This window comes from Electrona antarctica, assembly GCF_951216825.1.
Source record: "Electrona antarctica genome assembly, chromosome: 5".
Taxonomy (NCBI): domain Eukaryota; kingdom Metazoa; phylum Chordata; class Actinopteri; order Myctophiformes; family Myctophidae; genus Electrona; species Electrona antarctica.
This window is the reverse complement of record NC_136810.1, coordinates 4,990,299-5,012,657: the sequence shown is the minus strand read 5'-3', so window position 1 is coordinate 5,012,657 and position 22,359 is coordinate 4,990,299. Positions and strand designations below refer to the sequence as shown.

The 22,359-nt window shown below is 47.6% G+C and overlaps 1 protein-coding gene across 3 annotated transcripts in view; it reads right to left on the bottom strand.

Annotated features, from left to right (window-relative positions):
- Nucleotides 1–6,936: 6,936 nt before the first annotated feature.
- The window catches only part of LOC306922779 (neural-cadherin-like), a 161,879-nt gene continuing 146,456 nt past the window's right edge, over nucleotides 6,937–22,359 (bottom strand). For all 3 annotated transcript variants that reach the window (XM_079500602.1, XM_079500601.1, XM_079500600.1), the window contains one exon: nucleotides 6,937–7,134. In XM_079500602.1, coding sequence (XP_079356728.1) covers nucleotides 7,000–7,134 — 135 coding nt within the window. In that variant the 3' untranslated portion in view covers nucleotides 6,937–6,999. The remainder of the gene's footprint in view (nucleotides 7,135–22,359) is intronic.

Sequence of the window (22,359 nt, the reverse complement as noted above, 5' to 3'; positions counted from 1 at the left end):
CCTCCACCTACTACGCAAGCTCAACTCCTTTAGAGTGAGCAAGCATAATGGAAACAGTCTATAAGAACCTGATAGAGGGAATCTTGACTTTTAACATGGCAATGTGGTTTGGCAATCCTAATGTAAAAGGAAGAAGCAAGCTGCAGCGAATAGTGAACCTAGCCTCAAAAATCATTGGGAAGAGACAGAAACAATTAAGCTGTATCTACAAGGAAGTACTTCGGAAAAAAGCTGTCAAGATAGCAAATGACCCCTCTCATCCACTTTGCAGGGAGTTCGAACTGATGACTGGCTGATGAAATGTCAAGTTACTGAAGCTTAAAGTGATACTGTAACTGTGTAACATTATTTTGTGTAGTCTTTGAGGTTGAAACTCCTTTTATCTGTTAGAACTATATAAGTTATATATAACTATAAAAGTTATATATAACTATATAAGTATAATAATAATATAATAATGGGCTGTATTTGTACACGTACGAATCAATACAAATGAAATGAGGCAATGAAACACAACAAAACAGATGAAATGAGATTAAGAATAGATTAAAGTTAAAGCTTTATAAAAATGTGTTTTCAGGAGAGATTTGAAATGAGACTCTGCAAGCCTTATCTCCTCTTGTTGTTAGGCGGCACTTTGGATCAGGGAAGCAAATGCAAAAGAAAACGACTGTGTATATTATTATCACATTCATAGGCGCCGGAGGGGGGGGGGGGGGGGGGGGGGGGGGGGGGGGGCGGAGGGGTCAGAAGGGTCAGAATTAGGGATGCACGGATGTGCACTGCACACACCACACACAACTTAAAGGTTGACTGGGATGCACTGCACACACCACACACAACTTAAAGGTTGTCTGGGGTGCACTGCACTCACCACACACAACCTAAAGGTTGTCTGGGGTGCACTGCACACACCACACACAAGTTTAAAGGTTGTCTGGGGTGCACTCACCACACACAAGTTTAAAGGTTGTCTGGGGTGCGCTGCACACACCACACACAAGTTTAAAGGTTGTCTGGGGTGCACTGCCCACACCACACACAAGTTTAAAGGTTGTCTGGGGTGCACTGCACACACCACACAGAAGTCGGAGACATGAAAATCTTCTTTGAAAGTGAAATCCCCCTTTAATGATCTCGTTTACATAAACTTTTATGAAACTCCATCCATCCAATCATTCTCAAATTATTTTGTACATAGACATACAGTATCTTGACTTTGAGTGAAAAAATGGGTGAAAGAATGGGTTGCAAAATCATGGGACAAAATGTATATGTGGTAACTTCACATCAAGAAAGGCACAAACTCAGTCTTTATGTCTTTGACGCTTTATATCAGATTCGCAGATCAAACAATACAGAAACCATGTGGGATTCAATATGGCTACCTTTCTCCATCACCCCTGGCAACTTGGAAGTGAACCCATTTAACATGACCATAGGAACATGGCAAATTGCCAACAGCACCATCTCCTATCATGATATAGTATAGGCTATAGGAAAACCATGGCATGATCATTATAGCAAGACCATACACTATACAGTATATAACACTTCTCCCCCCTTAGATTTCAACCTCAAACTGCAAAAAGACAAAAACATTTTTATTTTCCTTTGCTTCACCCATCTACAAGTGCATACATAATATTTACACACCCCCATCATATACAAGTGCATCTTTTCTTTTTTTTCTTGTTTTTTTTTTTCACCCCACAATATTAAAAAATAAACACTTAAAGAACCAGTCTATCGGGAGGTTTACGAGCACGCTGTGATTTGCGCACTACAGGTGTTCCCACAGTCACTGGTGTAGGTGGTTTTGGAGGGCCTGGTGATGGGGGCAAGAGAGGGGCCTGTGCATGTGTGGAAGAATTGTCATTTTGTTCAGGGGGCATAGGCACCTCTGCCAGTGTCTCTCTCTCCGGTACAGGCATGTTTCCGCCTGCTCCCTCAATAGGGTAACTCACCAACGGCAACTGTGTGACTGTCTCTGTGTTTGGACCTGCATCATAACGCAGGCGCACATGATCTTGATGTCTGCGGAACTCCCGTCCGTCCCTCAGCTTGACAACATGTGAGACTGGACCACTCTGCCTATGGATGACCCCAGGCAGCCATTTCTGGTTGTTGTTATGGCTAAAGTCCTTCACATAGACATTGTCACCTGGTTTCAACTGTCTCTCTCGGGCATGTTGATCATGTCCTTCCTTCATTTTCTCCTGTTTCCTCTCCACCTTTGCCTTCAGGTCTGGACGCAGCAGGTCCAGTTTTGACTTGGGCCGACGCCCCATCAACATCTCTGCTGGTGTGCGTCCAGTTGTTGTCTGTGGAGTGAGGCGGTAATTAAACAGGAAACGTGACAGCCTGGTGCTAATGGAGTCTCCTGTCAACCGCTTCAGGCCCGCCTTCACTGTCTGAACAGCTTTCTCTGCCAAAGCATTTGAAGCAGGATGGAAAGGAGCCGTCCGGATGTGACGAATGCCATTCTGCTGCATGAAATCATTGAACAGCTCACTGGTGAACATCGGGCCATTATCGCTCACCAGAGAATCAGGCAAACCATGAACTGCAAACACTTGCCTGAGTTTGTCTATGGTGACGGGGGCTGTGATGTTGCTCATGATGTGGGCCTCTATCCACTTGGAATGGGCATCTACCATTATAAAGAACATCTGCCCCATAAAAGGGCCTGCAAAGTCCACATGTAGCCTAGACCATGGCCGGTCTGGCCACTCCCATGGGTGCAGCGGTGCTGGTGGTGACATGTTCTGGTTGATCTGGCATTGTGTGCATGATTTCACCTTGTACTCCAGCTCCAGATCCATTTTCGGCCACCAGACATAGGACCTTGCAAAGCTTTTCATCCGAGACACACCTGGATGAGTCTCGTGTATCTCCTCCACAATCCGTGGACGAGCCGGGGGTGGCACGACCACTCTCGCCCCCCACAGAATGCATCCATCTTGCAAACTCAGTTCTGTCTTGCGTTTTGCATAGGGTTTGAGAGCCTCACTCTCCACCTCACTGGGCCAACCCTGCAACAAGAACGTCTTAACTTGAGATAGGACTGGATCTCTATCTGTCCACTGTCTGATCTGGGCTGCCTGCACAGGTGTCTCTGCCACTCTCTGCATGGAAAACACAGTCTCGGGTGGCACATAAGAACTAGCAGGTGTATCCAGTAAAGGCAGTCTACTCAGTGCATCAGCATTTGAATTATCTTTACCTGCTCTGTACACAATAGTGTACTGGTAAGCGGACAAGGTGAGGGCCCAACGCTGTATTCTCGCTGAGGCAAGCGGTGGGATGCATTTAGTCTCGCTGAACAGGCTCATCAGGGGTTTATGGTCTGTATAGATGGTAAATGGACAGCCATACAGGTACTGATGAAACCGTTTCACAGCGAACACAATAGCCAGCCCCTCCTTGTCCAACTGTGAGTACCCTCTCTCGGCCGCGGTCAGGGTGCGGGAAGCGAAACCAATAGGCTTCTCAGATCCATCATCCATTATATGGGAGAGGACGGCCCCCACGCCATAGGACGAGGCATCACAGGAAAGCGTGATTTCCTTGGCTGGGTCATAGTGAACGAGTAACCTTGTTGAGTGGAGAAGCGCTTTCACTTCTCCAAACGCTCTCTCCTGTGTTTCACCCCACTGCCACTTTGTGTCATTATGCAGCAGCTTGTACAGTGGGGCCAGGACTGTTGAGAGGTCCGGTAAGAACTTTCCATAGTAATTAACTAGACCTAGAAACGATCTGAGTTCGGGTACAGACTTGGGACTTGGCGCCTCTTTAATGGCTCGCACTTTGTCCTCCAAGGGCCAGAGCCCCTCTGCTGTGACCTTGTGACCTAGGTAGGTCACACTGGGTGCCATGAACACACACTTGCGACGTTTCAACCGCAGGCCGGCGTCCTGCATCCTTTTCAGCACCTGCTCTAGGTTGGCCAGATGCTTGTGCTCCGTGGCCCCCGTGATCAAGATGTCATCAAGAAACACGGCCACATGCGGAATGCCCTGCAGCAAAGTGTCCATGGTTCTTTGGAAAATGGCAGGGCTGGACGCCACTCCAAACACTAGGCGGTTGTACTTGAATAACCCCTTGTGTGTGTTGATTGTGACAAACTCTTTTGACTCCTCGTCCAGCAGCAACTGTTGATAGGCATGGCTCATGTCCAGTTTCGTGAAGAGCTTCCCCCCTGACAGGGTCGCGAAAAGGTCATCAACCCGTGGCAATGGATACTCCTCCAGCGTAGAGCACTGATTCACTGTCAGCTTGTAGTCCCCACATATCCTTGCCGTTTTGTCTTCCTTTAATACTGGAACAATAGGAGCCGCCCACCTGGAAAACTGAACAGGCTCGATGACGCCCAGTTTCTGCAGACGGTTCAGTTCCTCCTCCACAATACCTTTCATAGCAAAAGGCACTGGCCTGGGCTTAAAGAAACGTGGCTTGGCATCAATGTCCATATGTAGCTTCACTGCCACGCCCTTCAGTGTGCCCAGCTCGTCCTTGAACACATCTCGTCCTTGCAGAATGTCCTCCATTGAGTGTGTGCGGGCATATTTAATTTCATGCCAATTTAGGCGGAGTTTGCGAAGCCAATCACGGCCCAACAGACTAGGCCCGCTCCCTGTGGCTATCACCAGCCTGGCTGTAGTTCTCTGACCTTCAGCTGCAATGTCCACATATATGACCCCCAAGTGAGGTATGGGCTGTCCCGTGTAAGTCCTGAGCTTGAGCTTTGATGGCCTGATAGGAGGCAGACTCGGCCCCCATGACGCCCTGTAGGTCTCCTCACTTATGACTGAGGCCGTAGCTCCTGAATCAATTTCAAACTTAATGCCCCGCCCATTAACAGTGACAGTAGCATAATACGGCTCAGGTGGTTCCTCATCTGTTTCCACGCCATACATATTATATGAACACGAGGCCTCCCCATCCTCCTCTTCTAGGTGGTGTGTGGGTGCCCGGCCCTGGGACTGCTGAGGTTTCCTCCCCCCAGGTTTAACTCTCCCCTTAGAGCCCCTGCACTGTTTCGCCAAGTGGCCCCTCTTATTGCATGCATGACAGACAGCATCTTTAAATTTACAGTCATTAGCATAGTGTGGACCCCCACACCTAAAACACTCCACCCGCCTTGCTGACTTACCAGTCTCTTTCCTGACTTGGTACACTGCCCCTGCCTGTGATTCATTTCCTTTTTGGATATCCTTCACATCATTGGCAGCCATTTCCATGCCCTGGGAAATGTCAAAGGCTTTTTGAAAAGTAAATGGTGGCGTTTCCCCCAGCAGGCGGCGCTGAATGGCGTTATCACTAATGCCGCATACTAATCTGTCACGAAGCATGTCATCTAGCACTGCTCCAAAATCACAATGTTCAGATAGCTGCCGTAGCTCGGCTACAAAGGTAGACACTGACTGGCCTTGCCTTCTGAAATGGCTGTGGAATTTAAACCGTTGCACAATCACAGAGGGCTTTGGGTTGTGGTGGTTTGCCACAAGCCGGACAATATCATCATAGGAAATATCTCCTGGTTTCCGTGGAGTGGCCAAGTTCCTTATCAACTTATAAGTCTTCGCCCCACACACACTCAGGAGAATGGAGCGCTTTTTAGCCTCCTCAGTAATGTCATTTGCAGCGAAAAAGTGTCCCAACCTTTCCTCATACTCCGTCCAGTCCTCGTTTCCTTCCACAAACTCACTAATATCTCCAAACATTGCCATCTGAACACGCTGCTCGCCGGCCACTGCCACGTTCTGTCCCACGTCTCCGTTCTGCTCGTCCTCTGCCGAGTCACTGCTACTGCTGCTCATACTCATCCAGTTTGAGCGCAAACATCATCCAGCTTGAGCAAAAGAAAGTAATCCAGTTTACCTCGTCGCCAAAAAGATGTGGTAACTTCACATCAAGAAAGGCACAAACTCAGTCTTTATGTCTTTGACGCTTTATATCAGATTTGCAGATCAAACAATACAGAAACCATGTGGGATTCAATATGGCTACCTTTCTCCATCACCCCTGGCAACCTGGAAGTGAACCCATTTAACATGACCATAGGAACATGGCAAACTGCCAACAGCACCATCTCCTGTCATGATATAGTATAGGCTATAGGAAAACCATGGCATGATCATTATAGCAAGACCATACACTATACAGTATATAACAGTATATATATCCAATATACAACGCGTTGCTGGTTGACAGGTTGTCAGTCTGTGGTTTGTCACCAAAATGCTCACCCCAGAATAAGGACACTAGGGTGCTTAACCCCCAGAATAAGGACACTAGGGTGCTTACACTAAAGTTTTATTCACTAAAAAAAGTTCTGTATTTTAGCTTTAAGTGATTAGTCATCATCTGTTGGGAACAGTCTGCTGATCTCTCACCAAGTTTGATGAAAATGCGGCCATCCATTCCCAGACAGACAGACAGACAGACAGACAGACAGACAGACAGACAGACAGACACCCAGACAGACAGAGAGACAGACAGACAGACAGACAGACAGACAGACAGACAGACAGACAGACAGACAGACAGACAGACAGACAGACAGACAGACAGACAGACAGACACCCAGACAGACAGACAGACAGACAGACAGACAGACAGACAGACAGACAGACAGACAGACAGACAGACAGACAGACAGACAGACAGACAGACAGACAGACAGACAGACAGACAGACAGACAGACAGACAGACAGACAGACAGACAGACAGACAGACAGACAGACAGCAGCAATTAGAATACCCTGCCTCGCATCGCTGTAGGCCGGGTAACATTGTACCGTATAGTTTCTTTGTAGTCCTCTATTTATACTGTAATTAGGACTCTGACTGGGCGCCTTTCAGCATGCAAAGAGCTTGGTAAAAGGAATTACATTTTCAACTGTCTTTCCATTGAAATTGAAATGGGGGGCTGTTGTATTTCTATAGAAGACAATAATAGTGCTATGTGCTTAAAGGAAGTTGATGGATGTGATTTAAGGTGTCAGGGGAGGCTCACCCTGCAGCAGAGAGGTTGCCGTGGTTACTGTCTCTGGGACGCCGTCCACGCTGTAGATGGACTGGAGGAATTCTGGGACACAATCGTTCTCATCTGTTAACGATACCTGGACCTGGGTAGTGTGGAGATATAGGGGGTGGGGGTGGGGGGAGGGGAGGGGAGGAGAGGAGAGGAGAGGAGAGGAGAGGAGAGGAGAGGAGAGGAGAGGAGAGGAGAGGAGAGGAGAGGAGAGGAGAGGAGAGGAGAGGAGGAGAGATTTTAAAGGTACCTTTATTTAATATTTCCGCAACTCAGCACCAAATCACATCATTTCACATGCTTCATTAAAACTTAAGAATAAATATTAAATATTAAAACGAGAGAATTAGTTCCCCATGCTCCCCCATCATACACAGCACCCCTCCCAAGAGAAGAGAAGAGAAGAGAAGATAGGAGAGGAGAGGAGAGGAGAGGAGAGGAGAGGAGAGGAGAGGAGAGGAGAGGAGAGGAGGGGGGTGATGAGAGGTTAAGACAGGGATATACAATTAGAGTCATTTTAATAACTCTTAACTCTAGAAGACAGCCACAGGTAATTCTCCGTACAGGAGGCTGACCTCAAGCTAAACTGCACTTCAAATTTCCTCATCTTGCCAGTCCGATGCACATGATTTTATCTTCCACTTCATGGTTTGAGCCAAACATAGAAATGTTCAGAGTATGTGTGTGTTTTCAACAAAGGCCTATAGCCGCCCTGTGCCCTATAATCTCCCTGTCAGCACCATGCGTACAGTAGCCCTGTGCCCTATAATCTCCCTGTCAGCACCAGGCGTACAGTAGCCCTGTGCCCTATAATCTCCCTGTCAGCACCATGCGTACAGTAGCCCTGTGCCCTATAATCTCCCTGTCAGCACCATGCGTACAGTAGCCCTGTGCCCTATAATCTCCCTGTCAGCACCATGCGTACAGTAGCCCTGTGCCCTATAATCTCCCTGTCAGCACCATGCGTACAGTGCCCTATAATCTCCCTGTCAGCACCAGGCGTACAGTGCCCTATAATCTCCCTGTCAGCACCATGCGTACTGTAAAATAGCTCGAACCAGTGCTGGTTATTTAGTTAGGACCCACGACAGTGGTGTTCGATACGAACTTAACCGGGATGTAGAAACCTCTACTTCAATGCTCTACGGTTGCTTAGCCATTAGCCAGATATTCTGTCCCGTCTAGAAGACTCGTGCCAAAGATATTAGAAGATATTCTGCCCCCTTAAGTCTCTGACTGTAATCCTTTTATACTTCTTAGTTATATGTGTGTCATAATGACAATGCTATCCAATCGCATATGACGATGACACACGTGTATATCTCTATATGGGGTTCCCATATTAATCTGATGTCAGCATTGGGTATTTCCATTATCTCCACATATGGGCCATACATCATCCTCATATGTGGAGATCCAAGTGACGGCCTTTTATCCCCATATATGGAGATCCATTTGAGAGCCTTCGCAACACGTACAGTGCCCTATAATCTCCCTGTCAGCACCATGCGTACAGTGCCCTATAATCTCCCTGTCAGCACCAGGCGTACAGTGTGAAATGACAGCAGAGTAATAGTCCTGAAATACCCAGAACCCCCAGAGTTACCATGTCCACATTCACAGTACTGGGGCTGAACTAGATCCCTTTTCCCTCTAAATCTCTGCGGTGTAATAAAAGCAAGACATCATGAAGACTGTCAAATAAAAATCTTTAACCCTCTTGTGGCCGTGCCTAATTAACAGTGGATTGTGCCTTCAGCCTTTGTCATTTTAATGCCAATAGAAAAATCCGCGATATACACACTATATCTCATTTTGACGGGGCAAGACTATAGTATTGGGACAATCAGTCCTGATGGTGGCGGTAACGTCACCATTTTGCCGATTCTGACCAAAGAGAGCGAGTGAACGATGACCACTTCCGGTTTGGATCAAAATATCCGGTAGTATCTTTGCTACTGTGCAACACCATCAGATGTCCGGAATGCTAAGCTATCATCGTATTTTTCATAACTAAGTCAAATTAAGGTCTAATCAAGCCCAAAACATCGCATTTTACGCAGCGATGCATGCGCGATCACGCGCGTGCGTGATCGACCGTGCACACGCGGATTTCGGCCGGTTTTAGGAAGATTACATCGGCCGTTAGCCAAAAAATGCTAAATTTTGCGACATTAAGCTCCCGATTATTGGGAATCAATCGATTACGTCAATTACGTAAATAGCCATAAGGGATTTATTGATTTCATTACGTCAATTACGTCAATAGCCATAAGGGATTTATTGATTTCATTACGTCAATTACGTCAATAGCCATAAGGGATTTATTGATTTCATTACGTCAATTACGTCAATAGCCATAAGGGGGTTAAATTAAGAATTTGCAATGAAACTGAATATCCGAATTTCACTGGAAAACGGTCCATGGTGAAGGAAGTTTTTTAAGATTAGCAGCAACAAAAAAACAAGAAATGTGGTTTACACTAAAATAATGTGAGATAACTTTGTTCTTTTAGAAATATTAATACATTTTCTAATTATTATTTATTATTATTGTTGTTATTGTTAGTTATTATTATTTGTATTGTTATTATTATTATTATTATTATTATTATTTCCGGTGCAGATCCACTAGTAGAGAAGAGCAGAAGCTTTGTGTTCAGCAGTGTTGTTTTTGGCAGCAAATTTAGATTTTAGTTTTAGTCATAGTCTTTCATTTAGTTCCAGTCACATTTGAATCACCTGGAATGTTTTAGTGTTAGTCTAGTTTTAGTCGACTAAATATCATAAGATTTTAGTCGACTAAATCTACAGCTGATTTAGTCGACTAAAATGTATTTTGGCGGGCCTTGATGCCGTCGTAATGACTGTTTTTACACTTGCTGAAAATAGCCGATCTACAAGCTCACAGCGTGTCACGCTGCGACGCGTTGTGAGCTTGTAGATCGGCTATTTTCAACCAAGTGCAACCCAGTGAAAAACGACTTATACTGGATCTCTTGTCCACTAGTCCCCTCCTAACATTTTAGTCTAGTTTTTATTTGTTGACGAAATTGTCAGTATATTTAGTCTTAGTTTTAGTCATCATGGGTTAGTTTTCATTTAGTTTCCATTTAGTTTTCGTCAATGAAAAAAGGTAGTCGACGGACATTTTTCGTCATAGTTTTAGTCGACGAAAACAACACTGGTGTTCAGATGGTAGGTGTTGCCCCAGGCTTCCAGGAGAGGGTTTCCACCCTCTCTCAGAGGAACATTTGGGGTACTGTAATGAATTGTATCTTCACCCCTTTTCACGTTTTGTGTTTTTCTGAGACCGGGGAGGAGGCAGATCAAAGTCTTACTGTGGCAACAGAACAGGCTGGGGACCCAAAACAAACAGAACAGGCTGGGGACCCAAAACAACAGAACAGGCTGGGGACCCAAAACAAACAGAACAGGCTGGGGACCCAAAACAACAGAACAGGCTGGGACCCAAAACAACAGAACAGGCTTGGGACCCAAAACAACAGAACAGGCTGGGGACCCAAAACAACAGAACAGGCTGGGGACCCAAAACAACAGAACAGGCTGGGGACCCAAAACAACAGAACAGGCTGGGGACCCAAAACAACAGAACAGGCTGGTGACCCAAAACAACAGAACAGGCTGGTGACCCAAAACAACAGAACAGGCTGGGGACCCAAAACAACAGAACAGGCTGGGAACCCAAAACAACAGAACAGGCTGGTGACCCAAAACAACAGAACAGGCTGGTGACCCAAAACAACAGAACAGGCTGGGAACCCAAAACAACAGAACAGGCTGGTGACCCAAAACAACAGAACAGGCTGGGGACCCAAAACAACAGAACAGGCTGAGGACCCAAAACAACAGAACAGGCTGGTGACCCAAAACAACAGAACAGGCTGGGGACCCAAAACAACAGAACAGGCTGGTGACCCAAAACAACAGAACAGGCTGGGGACCCAAAACAACAGAACAGGCTGAGGACCCAAAACAACAGAACAGGCTGGTGACCCAAAACAACAGAACAGGCTGGGGACCCAAAACAACAGAACAGGCTGGGGACCCAAAACAACAGAACAGGCTGGTGACCCAAAACAACAGAACAGGCTGGTGACCCAAAACAACAGAACAGGCTGGGGACCCAAAACAACAGAACAGGCTGGGGACCCAAAACAACAGAACAGGCTGGGGACCCAAAACAACAGAACAGGCTGAGGACCCAAAACAACAGAACAGGCTGGTGACCCAAAACAACAGAACAGGCTGGGGACCCAAAACAACAGAACAGGCTGGGGACCCAAAACAACAGAACAGGCTGGGGACCCAAAACAACAGAACAGGCTGGTGACCCAAAACAACAGAACAGGCTGGTGACCCAAAACAACAGAACAGGCTGGGGACCCAAAACAACAGAACAGGCTGGTGACCCAAAACAACAGAACAGGCTGGGGACCCAAAACAACAGAACAGGCTGGGGACCCAAAACAACAGAACAGGCTGGGGACCCAAAACAACAGAACAGGCTGGGACCCAAAACAACAGAACAGGCTGGGGACCCAAAACAACAGAACAGGCTGGGACCCAAAACAACAGAACAGGCTGGTGACCCAAAACAACAGAACAGGCTGGGGACCCAAAACAACAGAACAGGCTGGTGACCCAAAACAACAGAACAGGCTGGGGACCCAAAACAACAGAACAGGCTGGGGACCCAAAACAACAGAACAGGCTGGTGACCCAAAACAACAGAACAGGCTGGGGACCCAAAACAACAGAACAGGCTGGGGACCCAAAACAACAGAACAGGCTGGGGACCCAAAACAACAGAACAGGCTGGGGACCCAAAACAACAGAACAGGCTGGGGACCCAAAACAACAGAACAGGCTGGTGACCCAAAACAACAGAACAGGCTGGTGACCCAAAACAACAGAACAGGCTGGGGACCCAAAACAACAGAACAGGCTGGGGACCCAAAACAACAGAACAGGCTGGGGACCCAAAACAACAGAACAGGCTGGGGACCCAAAACAACAGAACAGGCTGGGGACCCAAAACAACAGAACAGGCTGGGGACCCAAAACAACAGAACAGGCTGAGGACCCAAAACAACAGAACAGGCTGGGGACCCAAAACAAAACACAATGCACACAGAGCGCTTCTGTCTCCGCTCTAGAATGGATAGCTACACAAACTGCAAGGACAAATGATCCTATAGTCTATTGGTTCACAAACTGCAAGGACAAATGATCCTATAGTCTATTGGTTCCCTACCTTTTATACTGAAGTACCACTTCAGAAAATATGTGGCTCTCTAAGTACCACCATAATAACTGATGTTAAAATACAGGAGGCGAATACCTGCCCATTTTGTTCCATTCCTAAGCCAATAATGCTGCTGCTCTGACAAAACCAGCACAACTGATGATATTCTAATGTGATTAATGAATTGCATTTTTATAGCGCTTTTCCAAGTGCTCAAAGCGCTTCACAATGGTTCATTCATTCATACATTGGGAGGTGAAGCGGCGAACAGTCGACGCCAGTGTCCTCACTTCCCACATTCACACACCAATGGTGGCAAGCTCACACCGACCGACTCATTGGAGGCAATATAGGGTTCAGTGTCTTGCCCAAGGACACTTCCACATGTGGACAGGAGGAGGAGCCGGGATTCGAACCGCCGACCCAGGGATCATTGGACGACCTGCTCTACCTCCTGAGCCACAGCCGCCCTAATCCATTCTCAAATCTTCTTTGAGAACATTAACGGCTAGGCGTGCTGTCATGCTCATTTCAGCACGGCTGGATAGCCTATTTCAACCAAATTGCTTGGTCAGAAGAACTATACCTGTAATATAAATATTACATTCCACTTTATTTTTTCTGCTTTTTTGGGCGACTCCTCTGTGTACCACCAAAGGGTGACTCCTCTGTGTACCACCAGAGGGTGACTACTCTGTGTACCACCAAAGGGTGACTCCTCTGTGTACCACCAGAGGGTGACTACTCTGTGTACCACCAAAGGGTGACTCCTCTGTGTACCACCAAAGGGTGACTCCTCTGTGTACCACCAGAGGGTGACTCCTCTGTGTACCACCAAAGGGTGACTCCTCTGTGTACCACCAAAGGGTGACTCCTCTGTGTACCACCAAAGGGTGACTCCTCTGTGTACCACCAAAGGGTGACTCCTCTGTGTACCACCAAAGGGCGACTCCTCTGTGTACCACCAAAGGGCGACTCCTCTGTGTACCACCAAAGGGTGACTCCTCTGTGTACCACCAAAGGGTGACTCCTCTGTGTACCACCAAAGGGTGACTCCTCTGTGTACCACCAAAGGGTGACTCCTCTGTGTACCACCAAAGGGTGACTCCTCTGTGTACCACCAAAGGGTGACTCCTCTGTGTACCACCAAAGGGTGACTCCTCTGTGTACCACCAGAGGGTGACTCCTCTGTGTACCACCAAAGGGTGACTCCTCTGTGTACCACCAAAGGGTGACTCCTCTGTGAACCACCAAAGGGAGGCTCAAGTACCAACAGTGGTACTAGTACCAGTGGTTGGGAACCCCTGCTATAGTTCCAGTGGTTGGGAACCCCTGCTATAGTTCCAGTGGTTGGGAACCCCTGCTATAGTTCCAGTGGTTGGGAACCCCTGCTATAGTTCCAGTGGTTGGGAACCCCTGCTATAGTTCCAGTGGTTGGGAACCTCTGCTATAGTTCCAGTGGTTGGGAACCTCTGCTATAGTTCCAGTGGTTGGGAACCCCTGCTATAGTACCAGTGGTTGGGAACCTCTGCTATAGTACCAGTGGTTGGGAACCCCTGCTATAGTACCAGTGGTTGGGAACCTCTGCTATAGTACCAGTGGTTGGGAACCCCTGCTATAGTACCAGTGGTTGGGAACCTCTGCTATAGTACCAGTGGTTGGGAACCCCTGCTATAGTACCAGTGGTTGGGAACCCCTGCTATAGTACCAGTGGTTGGGAACCTCTGCTATAGTTCCAGTGGTTGGGAACCCCTGCTATAGTACCAGTGGTTGGGAACCTCTGCTATAGTTCCAGTGGTTGGGACCCCCTGCTATAGTACCAGTGGTTGGGAACCCCTGCTATAGTACCAGTGGTTGGGAACCCCTGCTATAGTACCAGTGGTTGGGAACCCCTGCTATAGTACCAGTGGTTGGGAACCTCTGCTATAGTTCCAGTGGTTGGGAACCCCTGCTATAGTACCAGTGGTTGGGAACCTCTGCTATAGTACCAGTGGTTGGGAACCTCTGCTATATGTACCTCTATATGAACCTCTGCTATAGTACCAGTGGTTGGGAACCCCTGCTATAGTACCAGTGGTTGGGAACCTCTGCTATATGTACCTCTATATGAACCTCTGCTATAGTACCAGTGGTTGGGAACCCCTGCTATAGTACCAGTGGTTGGGAACCTCTGCTATAGTTCCAGTGGTTGGGAACCCCTGCTATAGTACCAGTGGTTGGGAACCTCTGCTATAGTTCCAGTGGTTGGGAACCCCTGCTATAGTACCAGTGGTTGGGAACCTCTGCTATAGTTCCAGTGGTTGGGAACCCCTGCTATAGTACCAGTGGTTGGGAACCTCTGCTATAGTTCCAGTGGTTGGGAACCCCTGCTATAGTACCAGTGGTTGGGAACCTCTGCTATAGTTCCAGTGGTTGGGAACCCCTGCTATAGTTCCAGTGGTTGGGAACCTCTGCTATAGTACCAGTGGTTGGGAACCCCTGCTATAGTTCCAGTGGTTGGGAACCTCTGCTATAGTACCAGTGGTTGGGAACCTCTGCTATAGTTCCAATGGTTGGGAACCCCTGCTATAGTTCCAGTGGTTGGGAACCCCTGCTATAGTTCCAGTGGTTGGGAACCCCTGCTATAGTTCCAGTGGTTGGGAACCTCTGCTATAGTTCCAGTGGTTGGGAACCCCTGCTATAGTTCCAGTGGTTGGGAACCTCTGCTATAGTTCCAGTGGTTGGGAACCCCTGCTATAGTTCCAGTGGTTGGGAACCCCTGCTATAGTTCCAGTGGTTGGGAACCTCTGCTATAGTTCCAGTGGTTGGGAACCCCTGCTATAGTTCCAGTGGTTGGGAACCTCTGCTATAGTTCCAGTGGTTGGGAACCTCTGCTATAGTTCCAGTGGTTGGGAACCCCTGCTATAGTTCCAGTGGTTGGGAACCTCTGCTATAGTTCCAGTGGTTGGGAACCTCTGCTATAGTACCAGTGGTTGGGAACCTCTGCTATAGTACCTCTATATGAACCTCTGCTATAGTACCAGTGGTTGGGAACATCTGCTATATGTACCTCTATATGAACCTCTGCTATAGTACCAGTGGTTGGGAACCCCTGCTATAGTACCAGTGGTTGGGAACCTCTGCTATAGTACCAGTGGTTGGGAACCTCTGCTATAGTACCAGTGGTTGGGAACCTCTGCTATAGTTCCAGTGGTTGGGAACCCCTGCTATAGTTCCAGTGGTTGGGAACCCCTGCTATAGTACCAGTGGTTGGGAACCCCTGCTATAGTACCTCTATATGAACCTCTGCTATAGTACCAGTGGTTGGGAACCCCTGCTATAGTTCCAGTGGTTGGGAACATCTGCTATAGTACCAGTGGTTGGGAACATCTGCTATAGTACCAGTGGTTGGGAACCTCTGCTATAGTACCAGTGGTTGGGAACCTCTGCTATAGTACCAGTGGTTGGGAACCTCTGCTATAGTTCCAGTGGTTGGGAACCCCTGCTATAGTTCCAGTGGTTGGGAACCCCTGCTATAGTACCAGTGGTTGGGAACATCTGCTATAGTACCAGTGGTTGGGAACATCTGCTATAGTACCTCTATATGAACCTCTGCTATAGTACCAGTGGTTGGGAACCCCTGCTATAGTTCCAGTGGTTGGGAACCTCTGCTATAGTTCCAGTGGTTGGGAACCCCTGCTATAGTACCAGTGATTGGGAACCTCTGCTATAGTACCAGTGGTTGGGAACCCCTGCTATAGTTCCAGTGATTGGGAACCCCTGCTATAGTTCCAGTGGTTGGGAACCCCTGCTATAGTACCAGTGATTGGGAACCTCTGCTATAGTTCCAGTGGTTGGGAACCCCTGCTATAGTTCCAGTGGTTGGGAACCCCTGCTATAGTTCCAGTGGTTGGGAACCTCTGCTATAGTACCAGTGGTTGGGAACCTCTGCTATAGTTCCAGTGGTTGGGAACCCCTGCTATAGTTCCAGTGGTTGGGAACCTCTGCTATAGTTCCAGTGGTTGGGAACCCCTGCTATAGTACCAGTGGTTGGGAACCTCTGCTATAGTACCAGTGGTTGGGAACCCCTGCTATAGTACCAGTGGTTGGGAACCTCTGCTATAGTTCCAGTGGTTGGGAACCCCTGCTATAGTTCCAGTGGTTGGGAACCTCTGCTATAGTTCCAGTGGTTGGGAACCCCTGCTATAGTTCCAGTGGTTGGGAACCTCTGCTATAGTTCCAGTGGTTGGGAACCCCTGCTATAGTTCCAGTGGTTGGGAACCCCTGCTATAGTACCAGTGGTTGGGAACCCCTGCTATAGTTCCAGTGATTGGGAACCCCTGCTACAGTACCAGTGGTTGGGAACCCCTGCTATAGTTCCAGTGGTTGGGAACCTCTGCTATAGTACCAGTGGTTGGGAACCTCTGCTATAGTTCCAGTGGTTGGGAACCCCTGCTATAGTTCCAGTGGTTGGGAACCTCTGCTATAGTACCAGTGGTTGGGAACCTCTGCTATAGTTCCAGTGGTTGGGAACCCCTGCTATAGTTCCAGTGGTTGGGAACCTCTGCTATAGTTCCAGTGGTTGGGAACCCCTGCTATAGTTCCAGTGGTTGGGAACCTCTGCTATAGTTCCAGTGGTTGGGAACCCCTGCTATAGTTCCAGTGGTTGGGAACCTCTGCTATAGTTCCAGTGGTTGGGAACCCCTGCTATAGTTCCAGTGGTTGGGAACCTCTGCTATAGTTCCAGTGGTTGGGAACCCCTGCTATAGTTCCAGTGGTTGGGAACCCCTGCTATAGTACCAGTGGTTGGGAACCCCTGCTATAGTTCCAGTGATTGGGAACCCCTGCTACAGTACCAGTGGTTGGGAACCCCTGCTATAGTTCCAGTGGTTGGGAACCTCTGCTATAGTACCAGTGGTTGGGAACCTCTGCTATAGTACCAGTGGTTGGGAACCTCTGCTATAGTTCCAGTGGTTGGGAACCTCTGCTATAGTACCAGTGGTTGGGAACCTCTGCTATAGTTCCAGTGGTTGGGAACCCCTGCTATAGTACCAGTGGTTGGGAACCTCTGCTATAGTACCAGTGGTTGGGAACCCCTGCTATAGTTCCAGTGGTTGGGAACCTCTGCTATAGTTCCAGTGGTTGGGAACCTCTGCTATAGTTCCAGTGGTTGGGAACCCCTGCTATAGTTCCAGTGGTTGGGAACCTCTGCTATAGTTCCAGTGGTTGGGAACCCCTGCTATAGTTCCAGTGGTTGGGAACCCCTGCTATAGTACCAGTGGTTGGGAACATCTGCTATAGTACCTCTATATGAACCTCTGCTATAGTACCAGTGGTTGGGAACATCTGCTATATGTACCTCTATATGAACCTCTGCTATAGTACCAGTGGTTGGGAACATCTGCTATATGTACCTCTATATGAACCTCTGCTATAGTTCCAGTGGTTGGGAACCCCTGCTATAGTTCCAGTGGTTGGGAACCCCTGCTATAGTTCCAGTGGTTGGGAACCCCTGCTATAGTTCCAGTGGTTGGGAACCCCTGCTATAGTTCCAGTGGTTGGGAACCTCTGCTATAGTACCAGTGGTTGGGAACCTCTGCTATAGTTCCAGTGGTTGGGAACCCCTGCTATAGTTCCAGTGGTTGGGAACCCCTGCTATAGTTCCAGTGGTTGGGAACCCCTGCTATAGTTCCAGTGGTTGGGAACCCCTGCTATAGTTCCAGTGGTTGAGAACCCCTGCTATAGTACCAGTGGTTGGGAACATCTGCTATAGTACCAGTGGTTGGGAACATCTGCTATAGTACCTCTATATGAACCTCTGCTATAGTACCAGTGGTTGGGAACCTCTGCTATAGTACCAGTGGTTGGGAACATCTGCTATATGTACCTCTATATGAACCTCTGCTATAGTACCAGTGGTTGGGAACCTCTGCTATATGTACCTCTATATGAACCTCTGCTATAGTACCAGTGGTTGGGAACCCCTGCTATAGTACCAGTGGTTGGGAACATCTGCTATAGTACCTCTATATGAACCTCTGCTATAGTACCAGTGGTTGGGAACCTCTGCTATAGTACCTCTATATGAACCTCTGCTATAGTACCAGTGGTTGGGAACATCTGCTATATGTACCTCTATATGAACCTCTGCTATAGTACCAGTGGTTGGGAACCTCTGCTATAGTACCTCTATATGAACCTCTGCTATAGTACCAGTGGTTGGGAACATCTGCTATATGTACCTCTATATGAACCTCTGCTATAGTACCAGTGGTTGGGAACCTCTGCTATAGTACCAGTGGTTGGGAACCTCTGCTATAGTACCAGTGGTTGGGAACCTCTGCTATAGTTCCAGTGGTTGGGAACCCCTGCTATAGTACCAGTGGTTGGGAACCTCTGCTATAGTTCCAGTGGTTGGGAACCCCTGCTATAGTACCAGTGGTTGGGAACCTCTGCTATAGTTCCAGTGGTTGGGAACCCCTGCTATAGTTCCAGTGGTTGGGAACCCCTGCTATAGTACCAGTGGTTGGGAACCTCTGCTATAGTTCCAGTGGTTGGGAACCCCTGCTATAGTTCCAGTGGTTGGGAACCCCTGCTATAGTACCAGTGGTTGGGAACCTCTGCTATAGTTCCAGTGGTTGGGAACCCCTGCTATAGTTCCAGTGGTTGGGAACCCCTGCTATAGTTCCAGTGGTTGGGAACCTCTGCTATAGTTCCAGTGGTTGGGAACCCCTGCTATAGTACCAGTGGTTGGGAACCTCTGCTATAGTTCCAGTGGTTGGGAACCTCTGCTATAGTTCCAGTGGTTGGGAACCTCTGCTATAGTTCCAGTGGTTGGGAACCCCTGCTATAGTTCCAGTGGTTGGGAACCCCTGCTATAGTACCAGTGGTTGGGAACCTCTGCTATAGTTCCAGTGGTTGGGAACCTCTGCTATAGTTCCAGTGGTTGGGAACCCCTGCTATAGTTCCAGTGGTTGGGAACCTCTGCTATAGTTCCAGTGGTTGGGAACCTCTGCTATAGTTCCAGTGGTTGGGAACCCCTGCTATAGTACCAGTGGTTGGGAACCCCTGCTATAGTTCCAGTGGTTGGGAACCTCTGCTATAGTACCAGTGGTTGGGAACCCCTGCTATAGTTCCAGTGGTTGGGAACCCCTGCTATAGTTCCAGTGGTTGGGAACCTCTGCTATAGTTCCAGTGGTTGGGAACCTCTGCTATAGTTCCAGTGGTTGGGAACCCCTGCTATAGTTCCAGTGGTTGGGAACCTCTGCTATAGTTCCAGTGGTTGGGAACCTCTGCTATAGTTCCAGTGGTTGGGAACCCCTGCTATAGTACCAGTGGTTGGGAACCCCTGCTATAGTACCAGTGGTTGGGAACCCCTGCTATAGTACCAGTGGTTGGGAACCCCTGCTATAGTTCCAGTGGTTGGGAACCCCTGCTATAGTTCCAGTGGTTGGGAACCTCTGCTATAGTTCCAGTGGTTGGGAACCTCTGCTATAGTTCCAGTGGTTGGGAACCCCTGCTATAGTTCCAGTGGTTGGGAACCTCTGCTATAGTTCCAGTGGTTGGGAACCCCTGCTATAGTACCAGTGGTTGGGAACCTCTGCTATAGTTCCAGTGGTTGGGAACCTATAGTCTACTGCCAAATAATACTAGACTTTCCATGACTCCGAAAACAGACATGCCTGGTTGACAATACTGCAGTAGCTGAAAGGCTTGATGTGCAAAGCAACAGTATAAGTCTACCATGTCAGACATGGACGTTTGTAGCCAGATAAGGCCAAGGCATGTCACCCGCTGTGAAATACTTGCCTCCTGGTGGCCGCGGGGGTTACTGCGCCCTGTGGCCGCGGGGGGTACTGCGCCCTGGGGGCGTTTTCGCATTTTTAATTCACTAATAAATTCATTATTAATCTATAATTTGTTAAATTGAAAAAAGGGCTTCGTTAAGACCTCCATATTATTATGGTCAATGCCTGTGTGAAAAGTGGGAGCGATTGGTGCAGGCAGTGAGGAGCTACGGCAGTGTTTGACACACACACACACATTCAGACATTTGGTTAATTGTAGTATGATGATGATGATTATGATGATGATGGTAAATGGTAAATGGTGCATTTATATAGCGCCTTTATCCAAGGCGCTTTACATAGATTGTGCATTACATTCACCCATTCACACACACATTCATACACCGATTGTGGCGAAAGCCATGCAAGGTACCAACCAGCACATCGGGAGCAATTTGGGGTTCAGTGTCTTGCCCAAGGACACTTCGACATGTAGCCAGGAGGAGCCGGGATTCGAACCGCCGACCCATGGATCATTGGACGACCTGCTCTACGTCGCCCGATGATGATGATATGATGATGATATAGTATGATGATATGATGATGATATAGTATGATATGATGATGATGATATACTGTATAGACCGGTGCCCGGTAGTTTGGTAATTTGGAAGGCGTTAAAATCGGCCTCAGGTCTAAAGGGGTTAAAGCTTTTAGCTTTGCATTTTGAAAGTAGCTCTGAAGTCACAAAAGTGTGGGCGCCCCTGGGTTAAAGTATGCACACGTCCTTTTTCCTCTTTTCTTTGTATTGCTGCCGCTGTGCTGTGCTGTTGTTGTTGTTGTTGTGCCTCCACCACCATGCAGTGTTTTGGTTGTTAGTGTTTTAGTTTATTCTGCTTTCATTGTGAACTGAAACCTCACAAGGTGTATAACAGCCCCCCTACTGAAAACCACTTTGGGTGTGCCTGGATAGGATAAATGCTGTTGTAGATGGCTGCATGGGGCCTATGGAAAAAAGCTGAAAAATTGCACTCTGTGTCTCCAGTCTGTTTTGTAAGCTCTTTAAACCATCTATTCGGGATTTGTGGGGAGTGTTGGGCTGCTAGTTCTTCAGGGCTTGTGTGTGTGTGTGTGTGTGTGTGTGTGTGTGTGTGTGTGTGTGTGTGTGTGCGTGTGCGTGTGCGTGTGCGTGTGTGTTGGCGCGCGCGTGCGTCATATGCACAGTCACTGGCGCACACACGGTTGTCATAACTACCAGTACATGCAACATCTTACAATAGAGATGACATCATCAGACTTAAGGCAAAACAACCCAAGAAATGCATCTTGCCCTGCATTTCACCATGGACTGTACAGTATGTTACTGTGACACAGACGGTGCGTCACCAGTTCTCAACTTGATAAAAGATATTGGCAACTATGAAGTCAACTAAACTTGGCACTACAAATGCTTTCATTTACTTTTACTTGGTCAACCCAAGTTTTACATTAAAGGGGAGGCGTCCAAAGGCGTCCCGTGGCATGGAATTTAAAGGTATATTCAGTGATTTCACTTAATTCAAATATCACTTATTTTTTGTTTTGTTGTGATAATCCTCCCTACTATAGAGTGTGCTGACCATATAAGGACTTCCTCCCTGTCCCCAGTGAGCCCCTGGGGGTCAAAAAACCTTAGGTTTCGTTTTTGGCTAGGTGGCCCAGGCTTCATCCAATCAGGATAGAGAGGGGCCTTCCGCCAATCATGATCGAGCGGGGGCGGGCCTTAGTGTGCGTGACCATGATCCAACACAACACAATGGCCTGATATATTTGCATGGTAAGACCTTTTCTATAGATATGATCACTGAAACTTATCATAATATACAATTTCAAAATCCATTAATTCATCAATATTGTTTATAGAACACATTTTAGTGAATTCCAAGTAGGCTACCAACACCATTCGTTTGGAAGTGGGGTATTATTATGCATGACTGAGTTTATACACAAGCCAAACAAAACCATAGCGGTTTCAAAAGTACAGAAAATAGCCTACAGTTTAAAGCAAGGCTTGGCAACCAATAGGAGCTAAAGCAGTGTGTAAATCCTGCATGATATTAAATAGTGAACGACCGCAATTTGCCAAACGATAATGGCTCCGTGCCAAGTTCCAACTGTCTCAAAACTACTTAGTATTCACTACAATGTGTTCTATAAACATTATTGATGACTTAATGGCTGTTGGTTTTTGATATTACGTTAAGTTTAATTGATCATATCTATAATAGAGTGTCTCTACCAGGCG